Genomic DNA, 13,675 nt, shown 5'->3' on the forward strand with positions numbered 1-13,675 from the left:
TAATTAGCTAAAATAATTAAATTTTGTTTTTTTACAGGATTCGCATATAAAATAGCAATTGTTACATAAATTCCAGTACATACCTCAATATGATTTCGACGTTAGTTGTTTATTTCTTATCAGCAGCATTTATTTACATCACACTGTATTACATAAGTGAATTACGAGACTTTTATATTCTTCGCATGCCGCCTGGTCCGCTATCGTTACCGTTTATTGGAAACTTATTGAACCTTGACCACAAATTTATGCATTTATCTCTCGGCGAACTTGCAAAAAGGCATGGTAAAATTTTTACAATAAAATTCGGCTCGGATCGTGTCGTTATCTTAAATGACACGGCGCAGGTTAAACAAGCGTACAACGGACCGCACTTAACGAGCAGGCCAAAAGTATTTTCAATTGACTTCTTTCTGAATAAATGTTTTATGACGTGCTCCGACAAACAGGAGTTTCGAACTCATACAAGACTTATGAAAAACACGTTTCGTGTAATCTCAGACACAAACCTGAATACGAAAATTACAGAGGAAGCAGAGAACCTAATAAAGCACTTTGAAAGTTATGAAAATAAGCCATTTAATCCGAGAAAGGATTGTCACTTGGCTTCTCTCAACATTCTTTACAACCTTGCATTCGGACAGCGATACCACCGTGACGATTCTGAGCTGGAAGAAATCCTCAGTTATTCATCAGACATAATCAAAGGCATCTCTCCGGCACATCCCGTCAACTTGTTGCCATGGTTGCAAAAAATTCCCAACAAATGGTTAAATGCGTTGAGCAAAGCACGAGATAGAAGAGACTGTCTGCTTATGAAAAAATATCACGAACACGATGCCACGTACAAAGAGGGCGTTATAAGAGATATGCTTGATGTCTTATTAAAGGAAGCACGTAACGCAAAAGCGCAAGGAGACGAGAATGTTCTTCGTCTATTAACGCCTGAACATATTGTTATCAACATCTGGACAATCTTCTTTGCAGGTAATAAATGAAATTTATATAATTATAGATTAAAGATATACTGTATTGTTGCCTGAACAATTAAGTTGTTAAATGTTGTTGAATAGACCATTGTAATTAATATATATATATAGATATACACAAATCACAAAAAAATGGATTAAAAAAACAATTAGTAATAATTAAGAAATAATTTGACCAAAAATGGCCTATTCAAAGTTAATATTCATCTCTTTTTTGTGAAGATAAAATAATAATAATTACTAATAATTAATATCAATTCATTATTAATATTACATATGGTACAGGATATATTGTACAAATGATATTAATCTAAAGAAAAAGAAAGATGATTTTAAATATTCATAAAAATGTATTACGAAAAAAGATTACACAGGGAAAGTTCGGGTTCTTCGGATTCTTCGGCTATATTTTAATTTAACTTTTTTCTTTGTATATCTGAATTGTTGATATCCAGCCATTGTTTCCAACTGCGTTTTCAGTAATTTGCTTTTGGAAATATTTACTAATTTAATTTTAGATTTTTATCATAACACAGTATTCTTTGGATCTCCATTGCCTTGTTAGTAGTGGTCGGCCTAGCGCCTGCAATAAATAACTGTTCTTGTCTATTTTAGCAACATCATAATAGTTTAAACTCTAATCTGATTAGTTGTATCTGGTCATTTACCTGGGCCTCTAACCATCAGCCTTGAGTCAGGGTTGAAGAGGGTGAGAAGGAACCTCGCTAAGCATAGATTCTTTAAAAATCCACTTAATGTTTTAGGTGTGAGGTTAATAACGCTAGAGGGACGCACACCTGAGCTAGCCAACATAACGCTGAATGATCCATTGGTGGTTAATGGGCAATTATGAAAAGATAATATGAAAACCATCTATAATAATAACATCATCATAGATAATACAACAGAGTTCAAACATTAATAATGTACTAAATGTTTTCACATACAGTACGTTTATTTAGGAGAGAAACCGTAAAAAATTAATTTGGATTAAAATAAATTTTCAAATTATGATTTACAAGCAATAATTCTTGAGGCATTACATTATTATTGTAGTCAATAGTCAATAAAATAGGATTAGTCAAGATAACCTATTGTGATCATCAAGCATGTTTTTTTCTTCAACCATCACCAGTTTCTTGCTTGTTTCCATTTTGTTGGTCATGTTTTTACTAAAACTTGAAAACAGAACATTTCATAACTTTAGTCAAGATTTAGACCTTACGTGAAGTTATGTACTTCACTTGTTTTATGTCTTTAGAGTTGCTCAGCGTAAAGTACGCACAATTTAATGAAATTCTATGATTGGTCATAAATTAAAAACCAAAATGCATTTTTTAAATGTTTGTAAAACATAATGAAACAAAGAAGAACAATTTGAGGAAAAAAAATATTTTTTGGTACTTTCCTTTTATTGCATCACCTCAAAACATTCAGAGTCAATAATATTTGTCCAAAATGTTTATTTTTATACATTATTTCAGAAAATTGTAAAACTTTCTTAATTTGGTTGTCAAATTTTTAACAAAACTGACTTGTCACACATCCGCTCTAACATCAACTAGTTCCTTAATTTTAACAAAATCCTTATGGTATTGGACAAATGTCCTAATACGTGAACCGCTTGGTAAATAAATTACATCTGCTATTGAGAGGGTCATCCAATTGTTAGTTCAATGGTACATTGGACCAGACAGTTTAAAGAGAAAATCTTTGATTGTTCAGGTGGTTCAACTTGCCAAAAATTCTGTGTACCATACCATTTTATAAGAAAATGTCTATCCTAAAATATAAATAAAATACTTTTGAAATCACTGAACATGTTGAATTCTTTTATACACTAACAATTTAAAAAAAAAAGTAAAATCACAATAACAAAAATTAAAGTAAAAAACAATAGTGGCTAGGAGATTTATAAAACATTTTAGATCATATTATAAAAAAAACACCAAATAAATCTTGATTAAAAAAAAATATTTCTTGTCTATGTCTATTTTGTGTTTGAAAAGTTTGCCAAATACTCAAATTTTACTATACAATATGAAATAAAATACATAGCGACATTAAAAAAAAGTGTTTGTAGACATGTAATGTTACAGTAGCAAGATTGTTACATACATGTTATACATAATAGGAATGTCCTTATGACTATTAGCCAAAAAAAGTGATTCCTTAACTGAATAAGCTGATAAATAAAGAACCCTGTTATTTTAATTCCTCATGGGAAATACCCAACCAAGGTTTTTTAATGTAAAATGAAACATCAATACCTAATAAATGTCATAGCATATCATTGACACTTAAGAGTGAAATAATCAACAGCTGTGAAGGAGGATTTAACAGTATAAGGGGGTAAATCAACAATTTTTAAACAATGAATATAATACAGAAGCCCCTGTTTGGGTCATTATACTCTAGGGACAACCCTATTGGGGACACCCTTACTCAAAGGCACCCTATCCATTTAGATATCTCTATTCAAAGGGACAACACTAAAGCTTGGTTCCCACTAGCGACGCAGCGCAAGGACGTAATGCAACGTTAGTGTTTTGACCAATCACAAGCGATAGATTATTCGAACAGTGGCTTTTCATTGGTAAACTAAAGTAGCATGTGAGTCCTTGTGTTGTGTCCTAGTGGAAATCACGCTTAAGGGAAATCAACCCTGTTTAAAAGATGCCTCATTGAGGGGACACTGTGAACATCACACTATACAGTTTAGGGAATTCCCTTTTCTTTAGAAATATCTATATTCATACATCTAAAATATTAAATAGGAAATCCCTTTTAAATGGACTCTTTTCTAGTTTCGTTAAAAACAGTTCATATAATTATCATTAAGAAGAAATAATCCATTGATTTAAAAAATTCTTGAAATTTATTTAATTGTGTGCATGTAATAAATTAAATTCATTTTTTTTCTTTCTTTTGGAAGGAGGCAAAGGTATAAAATGAAATAATGTATAATAAATGACAATAATATAAAAAATAATAAAAATTTGGGACACTCCTTAGCTACAATTAGAAGGGGACACTTTCCCATTAAATAATAACAAGTGGAAATATTATGTTATTATGGCCGATCCTTATTAGGGGACCCCCCTTTCAAGAAACACTTTGTTGTACTCACAAGGTGTCCCCTCAATAGAGGTTCTACAGTACAGAAGAAGAACATTTAAAATAAAAACTGAATAAATTGTGTATAAAGTCAATTGAAAGTTGATTATGTTACGGTTTGGTAAATAAAAATTTGGTAGAGGAGGAAACTACAAAGCCCCCGCCACCCCCTCTTTCTAAATCCATGCTTCACTGATTTGTGTAGGCTTCTGACTCACGAACACGCAAACTCGTACCTAAGATTACTATAATCAGTATAATTCATTTTTCATCTATTAACACTTAACCTACAGTAACTTTTTTAAGCTGTGGAAAAAAAAACCACACACGCTTTTATCGTGATATATTGATGTCATGCATATGTTGATACAGTTAGATTTTGAGGATTAAGATCTAAGGATTCCTCACAACACCTTGACTAGATATGACCTTGTAGTAGAAGCAATTTTGTAGGCGAACGTTTAACATTTTTATTACCTTAACATGGAGAAATGTACTCAAAGTATTAATACAGTAGAGCCTCTATTAAGGGGACACCTTCGGGACCCAATAAAGTGTTCCCTTAATAGGAGTGTCCCATGAATAGGGGTTGGCCAGTGTTAAAACATGTATTTCCAATTCATGTCATCATGGGAAACTGTTTTCTTAAAATAGGGAGTCCCATGAATAGGAGTGTCCAAAAAAAGAATGGGTTTTATTCTTCTGCAATAGAAATAAGGTCCCAAAAAGAGGTTTTTTCAGAAAAGATTTAAGCTGTGACATATGATATTTATATATACTGTACACTTTAAACAAAATCACTCTAACCGAAATCCTCAAAGACTAAACACCAATATAAGATTTTATCAATATAAAAATAAATAGAAAATAAAATCTTTAAATGTAATACTGTAAAGTAATGCACAGATGAACATCTTCAAGCTGAACCACTAACAAAAATAAGATTAATAATTTTTATTGAAAAAATCATAAAACATTTTAGTAAATATAAGTACTATCATATTAGTCAGAAGTTGAATACATTATAAATAAAATCCACTTTTGGCACGGTCTTGAGTCAAGTTCCGAGTATGGTAATTACATAATTTTACATAAAGTTCTATTACTTCATTCAATACCTTGTCTGATTTCTTAATACCTTTAAACACCAATAATGTGAAATTATTTGTTATTCCGGAAGTCCTATTCATAAATAAATTTATTATGAAATCAAGAATAATGCTGCTAATCACTGACAACAATTATCTATTTGTTTAATTGTTGTTCAATTGTTTATCTATGAAATCCTCATGACATATTTTACTAGTCTCAAGTGGAAAAATTGCAGTCTCACTACAATAGAAATGGTTTAATAAGAAGAAACTTTAAGAAGAACTCTTAGGCTGAAATCCCACAATAATAACTTGAGGTGTAAATCAGTTTAAACCTTTTGGATTAAGAATAAAAAAAAGATAAACCATAAGTTAGGAAAGGGAAGAAAACATTATTATTTTGTTTACAAAATTATTCCACAGAATGAAAAAAATATATAAATCTTATACTGATTGATCGATTGATGTTTGGTCTATATATTTCAGTTATCTGCTAAGTTATTAGCCTATAGATAACCATTATAAGTTTGGAAAAAGCTATTATGTATGTATTTTGTTTTCTTTTTTATTGTGACTAGTACGAATCCATGATATTGAAATGGGGGCGAGATGAGGCATAACAAAAATGTAGAAAAAATAGCTGAACTTAACCTAAAATTGTCGACTGCCTCCTCCTCCCCCACCTCCTCCTTCAATCTGCCTACACATCTCCTAAACACCTCACACCATACAAAACGACATGCTAGCGTGTGTAAACTATGGAGTTTTGCTAAGCGATGTGAAAGGGGTATATGTGTGCATTCAAAAGCAAAATACAGTAGTAAAACATCCGATTAACACCATGTAGTTCAGAACTGAAGCATTAAAAGAAAGTTTAACTTTTTTAACCATAACAACCAGGGTTTACTTTTTGAGCTGGCTAATCGGGGATGTTTCTCGTCGGCTTGTGGGTGATGCACGAGTGTAATGTATCGTTGCAATACAAGCCTTAAGCTCTGTCTACACTATCAAACTAGTTTGACAAAAAAAGTGTGATGTGTCCAAAAATAGTAATGATATACCCAAATATGGTAGTGATATGACATCATCATGTCCATGGGCACATCACATTTGTTTGTCAAATAGAGTTTGATAGTGTAGACAGAGCTTTATGCAAACTATAAATTATAAGATTTCACAAATAAAATCACACAAAAAATACTGGGTTTCTTGAACTTGGAATAGAGCTATTAATTCCCATGAAAATATGACAATAATCGCTAACTCACAGTAACTTAAGTAACCTCTACGAAGTTTAATATCAACATGAATGGTATCCTACTGTGATCTATCAGCTAGGTCTACATAATAATGCTCTCTCAGAGGGGTGCTACAATGTACAGTGAGCAGTCATCATACTTATCGCATACAACATTAAAACTCATTCTTACACTATCAAACTTTATGCGACAAAAAATGTGATGTGCCCATGGACATGATGATGGCATATCACTACCATATTTAAACATATCACTACCATATTTGGACACTGTTTTGGTCAAATTACTTTGATAGTGTAGACAGAGCTTTAAAGATGCCATTGCATTATAACTATATTGGTAAACTTTTTCCCTTCTATGCACTGTTTAATACAGTAAACTTTGCTACTAATCTATTAAAAATGTGTTGTAGAAAATTAATACAATTTTTGTTTAGTAAATGATTTTATTTAAGTTTCATTTCATCTTTTTAGTTTTATATTTTGGAAAATAAATTCAGTTTCTTAATCGTATTTATATTTTTAAATTAAAATTTACATTTAATATTATTGTAGTTCCAAATTAGTTACGTTTTCTAAGAATTTTTTTTTAATCAGTGTAGTGATGGGAGTCTATTTCTCCTACATTACAACACTATAGCTCCAATTCAAATCTTGCTACTGGATAGGGCCCTATCTCCGAACCTAGGATAGTCAATTCATACCGAGTGCAATAAGCAAATACTATATATATATAATGGTGATTATAGTGATTGAAAAGAAAACTCAGGAATTTGGTCAATTATTTTCATGAAGAAATTAAACAAAATATTTTCCAAAAATTCCATACGGCAAACGTTAAAGAAATTGCGGTGTATTTCACATTCATAACATAACAATCTTACGCATCCATTGCGGATTACACACTGAAGGTTCACATAATCTGGGACAGAGGCAAAATACATGTAATTGTCATGTACATACCGATCACAGTGTGATTAGCTAACCTGCCTATATCAATCGCCAGACCTGAAGTAAGCTCATTGGTACCTCTCAATAACATAAAAATCATCTATTTATATGCAGGCTAGACAAACAGACCTTGGCACAATTTTCAATTAGGTTATGGTTATATTTGATTCAGTTAAAAAAAAAGGATTCTACCCAATTCGTTACGGTGAATATTAATCTATTAAACCCTCTATTTGTCTTAGATGACTTTTAGAGAATCCTCTTTTCGAAAGATAATCCATGGAAAACAGAATTAAAATAACATAATTTGATTAAAACAATAATTCCTCATAAATCTTATATTAACACCCTTTCTTCAGAGATCAAAAAATTCATTTTAATGCAGTTACTGCAGTACCTACATTTATTTAATGTAATGATGATTTTATTTTGTTTTAATGTAGGTGTTTGTGGGACCAGTTACGATTACAAAATAGTACAGAGTAAATAAATGTTCCTTACAGAGTTTGCAAAACTATTATAAAAACATTTCTGTTTCAAATACAATACTCTCATATTTAATTATTTTCTGGTAATATACCCTATTCGTCGGTTACTGGCAGTGGCACTAACCTAGGTATTGGTTCTATGATGCGTCAATTTCAAGATGACACAACAATTAAAGCAATATTCTATCTCCACTACTCAAAAAAAATAAAATCCTATACAAAGGCTTGCCAAAACAAACTTCCGCACGATACACTATAAAGCATCCAAACTCAGATAAACTCTGTCCATTATTAGCCTCATTCCCATACTTCCCCTAAATGTAAATGTAAATATCAAACCTAATTATTTCAATAATTTAAACGAAAATAGCTCAACATATTTATTTTTACATTTAAAGTCACTGTTGAAAGGTTGAAACATGGTTTAAACAAAGTATAAGATAGCAAACGTTGTAGAGTAGTAATGTTTACTTTTGCAAAGATTTGACATTATCCTGGCCTATTCTAAATTTACCAGCTAGTAGTAAAACACATTACTCATAAAATAGTATGATTGGGAACATTAATAGACACAATTGATGTCATCCTGGTTGTCACTGGGTTCAGACGTTCACCACAACAAAAGAGATTCCCAGGCAATTGTCTGATCAACGATATATTTTTATGCGATGAATTTAATTGTAGGCCTGAAAGTTTTATTTTCTTTTATAATGTGCTACTGTTCTTCTGCAGCCTAAGCTTTGTGTTTAATTGGCCTCATATCTTTTTATTTGAAGGTATGGACACCGTTCTGACAGCCTTACTGTGGCTGCTATTGTACATGGCAGCATTTCCAGAAGTACAATCCAAAATCCAGAAGCAAATGGATGAGGTTCTTGGAGATACAAAACCAACCATAATGGATGAGAAAAAACTTCCCCTCTTATGTAAGTCAATAGATAACAAAGGATACTTTCTTCACTCCATTACACATTTTAGTACTTTAGTGATGTTATTTATCTATAGATAATCTAGAAAGAGGTAGAGTACAACTCCCCCTTTGGGATATCCTTGTTCAGGACACACTCCAACTGTCCCACTTTTTAAGGATCAATAGGGAAGACCATTTTGGTACCCACGTTTTGAGGAATCTCTAGTCTATGCCCTCTAGAAAAGTGTTCGCGTCTCTGACAAAAACCCTGGTACTGAATTTGCAAATCAGGGGTGTGCAGATGTATGCAATAATTTAATTTGCCTTTTTCTGTATTTGCAATGCTTTTATGTATGTTATGATGATTTGTTTTTATCATGTGGATTATTTATATGTATAAAATCAATCAATTTTTTGATTATCTAACTGATAATGAATTTATCAATATGTTAATATACAACACGTTGTGTGGTTATTCAGCCAAATATTATCTTATCACTTCAATAAATAAATAAAATAACATTTTATTGTTTCTATTAATTTGCAGGTGCAACAGTTTATGAAACATTGAGGTACAGTTCGTTATCGCTACTGGGTGTACCCCACTCTGCCACACAAGACACCACGATAGGTGGTTACTACATTCCAAAAGGTAATTCTCATACCACCCACCTCCCCTCCCCCTCCATAGTCTGTACCACAAGACTTTACTTTAGAAATATTTCCTCACTTTCATTAATAAGTAAGTTATGCGAATGTTATCAATTATTAATAGAGTAAAACTCCTATTAAGGTACCACATTAATAGGGGTGTTCCCTACAGTAAATAGGGGTTTGCCCTAGTGTGAAAACATTTAATGATACTTGTTTGTGTTTACAGGAATCGTCAATTTACTAATTAAGGATGTTCTAGAGTACTGTGTATGACAAAATCCACATAAAGTACAAAACTATTTAAACCCTTCTACTGCTTTTGCCTTAAAAAATCATTACAATTAAGACGCACAAAAGTAAGCATTTTTTTGACCAAATAATTCATTTCAATTTAACGTCTATTTTCTGTTTATACAGACACACAAGTAATGGCCAATTTCTGGACAATAAACCACGACAAAACGGTTTGGAACGAACCAAACAAGTTCTCACCGGAGCGTTTCTTAGATGCCGATGGCGACATGCGTAACCTGAACGACTTCCCACATTTCATGCCCTTTTCAACCGGTCGTAGAGCATGTCTTGGAAAGAACATTGGAAAATCTGAAATATTCCTTTTGGCAGCGTTCATCTTACAGCGATTCCACATTAAACTGCCGCAAAATGCAGAACCCGTTTTGGACGCTGATGTGCATTTTGATTTGGTCCCGAAAGCATTTGAATTAGTTGTCAGTAAACGATAGTGATTACAAAGTTGGAATCGTGCGACACACCAAGCTCACACAAGATTAACAATTGATCTATGTGATCTGATGACTATTCTATCAGAATGTGGCTAATCTGGGAAAGATTACTGAAGAGATTTCCAGTCCTTGGTTTCCTGCTAAAACATCGTGGCCAAAAGATGAGATCAGGATGTGGTCAAACACTAGATCCTGATGTTGCAAGCAAGACAGATTGTTACCCAATGCCATCAGTGGTGTATCACCACACTAGACTTACATTACATCATTCAGAGTTTGTAGAATTAGTGTAAGTTTATACCAATCATACTAATTTAATGAAATACAAATTATACTTACCTTTGAGGGGTTTGACACTCCATCTTGCATAACAGCTGAAGTAGAAAGACAACTTTTTATAACTTTGAGCAAACTGTAAACAAAAATATGCTTAAATATTTATATTTAAAAGGCTTAAATTAATACATATTTAGAACTTGCATCAAGCTCCACAAAAAGACCAATCAACAATTTTGGCACTAGTGGCATGCCATACTCAGTATATAATGTTATACCTACCTAGTATTACATTAATACTAAAATGAAATGAAAAACTTTTCTCCCTCAATGTCTAGACATCATGACCTCTATCTGTAAGGATATGAGAAGAGGGGGGGGGGGGGGGGGGTAAATATATAATAAATGACAACATTTCTGGTTATCAGGCAATAACATTTTCTGTAATCTTCAAACAGAATCAAGATTGCTAAAGAGATTCAGTAAAAGGAAATCTTCACACAGGAAAAATGTTTTTACTGATCAAATTTCAATCATTTATATAATTTATGATTGAATTTATTTTTTATTACAGTAAACATTAAATGTTGTCAGATCAAATATGTATGTCTAGACGAGTTTAGACCTTACATTTTGAAGAGTGTAAAGAATGGGTGTTAAAGTTAGGCTAATAAATCCTACATAAGGCACTTACTAAAACACACATAGGCTACATAAATCAACCTTGAAATGAAATGATGAGTATAGAACCCTTATTAAACCAACACCTCTTTAGGACCCAACAAGTGTCCCTGAATAGGGTTTGGTCATCACTTTTTCTGTTTCAAGGGCTGAAAAGCGTTATACACAGGGCTATATGTCCAAACTGGCTTCTTAATTGTAACATTTTTAGAAATATCCTTACAGAATACTGAACATTAAATTAATAAATTATTTATGATAACCTTTCTGAAATAGAAATGTCATAGGCTGTGTGTTTAACTGAAATATATGTTAATAGTTTAACTATTATATTATATGATTTTAAAGGTTTATATTATATATGTGTTTTAGTTGTCAATTATTTAAAGTTATATTAAACTTATATATTTTAATTCCCAATTTAAAATTGGTACAAAATGGCAAATCTCCAGCTATGGCTTGGTGTTTATCAGGAGATAGAATAGGAATTTAAAAATGAAAATTTTACTATAACATAAATGCAATTAAATACATTATTTACAGCACATCTTTAAAAACACCTTAGGCACCCAGTAATGGGGTCCCTGAATAGGGGTTATGTCATGGACAAGTGCCCTCTGAATATTGTCCAATTACTCTATCGTCAATGAAAACATTTATATCAATATATACATTTTGTCTTTAAAACAGCCTTAAATCCCCTTCAATAGAAGCTTTAGTTTATCCTTCATAAACAGTTAATTAAAAACACATGATTCACGCATCTGTATTTAAATTCATTCTATTTATAAAGGAAAAATAGACTAGAATTATTGGGGTTAATATTCTTAATAAATTCCTCATTGTTTTCAAAAATCTCTGACACTACTCCAATGACAAAGAATGCATTAATTAGATTAGAAAGATCATTATGAATAATAATTCAAAAATCACATTTTCATTCAAAATCCACTTACAAAATTTGTAGTTTTTTCGGAAGCTTATGTGGATGACGAAAAAAAACCCCAAGCAATTAAATTCCTGATATGTTTGTAATAAGGTTTGGATGGATTAGATTAGTAATCAAGTAGAATATATTTAAGAAGCTTATGACAATGACAAAATCCAACACCAAAACAAATTCCAGATATATTTGTAATAAGTTAATTTGGAAGTGATCCAACGCTTACAAAAACGAATCGGGCACAAATCTATACTAGTACTAAACATGGTATATTTCCGGGCTGAATTGCTATTTAAGCTTATTAGATATTACTTACTTACAAACACGAAGGTAGCTTAACCCATTAAAACTTCAGAAAAGGGTGTAAACTTTGAGATTGATTGTAATGTTTCAGGCCCACCCTCATCAGTGTTTGGGGCGGCAACATTTCATTGGACGTCTCAATAATGACATTCAAAATAATTATGCACAGAAGCAGATCCATAGCAGAACAAGTTTGTCAAACATATAGTTTAAATATCAAAAAGTAGTTCATAATTTTATCTTCATCAAAAGGATGGGGGGGGGGGGGGGTGGGGGGGAGGTGCAACCATGAATATCTGAAACAGTAGATTCATTACCACTAACTTTAAATGGATGGACCCCAGCAACATTCACCTTAACCATTCTGTCAAAAATTCAGTAAAAAAATATGCAAGATACCAGAAAGTAAAACAATTTTCTACCTCTATATACAAAACAATATCTCATTCTTTCCAAGGTCAATTCTGTGAGACAAATCTTTAATTTGTCATCATCTACAAAAAAAAAATAGGTTACTTAAGCCGACCTACTTAAAATAACATCACTATTAATTCCAGATACTGGATTGACCCAATCAATTAATAAAGTTTATTTTAGCTAAGTTAATCACAATTTTACACAAATAAGTTATAAAACATGGGAATTAAAAGATGGACAAATTTGGCAAAAATTCTTTCGACGATGGAAATGCATTTGATTGATTTGGCATGAGTTTAGACCAAAGAGAGTATTTTACCTATTTATCTAAATGTATATATTTGTATTAAAATTATATTTTATTGATAATTGTATATTCTCTGAAAAAATCAATATGTCATATTGGTTTTAAAATTTATACAGTTTTTGTTATAAACTCTAAAAAGAGAAATAGTAGTAGTGTTGAAGTTACTAATTATTATGGTAAATAATGTTTAGTTATTAAACAAAAATAAGTCTATATATGTATAAAGGATACAATTTAAAAATAAAATCTTCTCCATCCTGTTTAAATAAACACAAGACATGTCTGTTTTAAATGACGGCAGTTATTGTTTTGTGTTTAAATGTTTTTAATTTCTAACAATCATTAATAAATTATCTTTTTAAAAGTGAGATATAATTTAAGGTTGATCGTAAACCATGAAATGGGAATTTTTTAGATAATTTATCAATCTTTCAGTTTACAATCAGATAATATAAAATATAATACCATTTGGAAATCTTAAAGACATTTTAAGTACAATTTACTTAATAAGTATAATAGATTGACGGAACAGCACATTGCTGACGAC

The 13,675-nt window shown here is 31.5% G+C and overlaps 1 protein-coding gene across 1 annotated transcript; it reads left to right on the top strand.

The window, feature by feature from the left end:
• The first annotated feature begins 88 nt into the window (after window positions 1-88).
• On the top strand, window positions 89-10,809 carry LOC144841297 (cytochrome P450 1A1-like). The gene is made up of 4 exons (XM_078697580.1): window positions 89-987; window positions 8,671-8,820; window positions 9,352-9,456; window positions 9,876-10,809. The coding sequence occupies exons 1-4, from the start codon at window positions 90-92 to the stop codon at window positions 10,199-10,201; spliced, it is 1,479 nt and encodes a 492-aa protein (XP_078553706.1). The 5' UTR covers window position 89; the 3' UTR covers window positions 10,202-10,809.
• The last annotated feature ends 2,866 nt before the right edge of the window (window positions 10,810-13,675 follow it).

The sequence above is a fragment of the Antedon bifida genome, chromosome 4 (assembly GCF_963402885.1).
Source record: "Antedon bifida chromosome 4, ecAntBifi1.1, whole genome shotgun sequence".
In the NCBI taxonomy this organism is placed as follows: Eukaryota; Metazoa; Echinodermata; class Crinoidea; order Comatulida; family Antedonidae; genus Antedon; species Antedon bifida.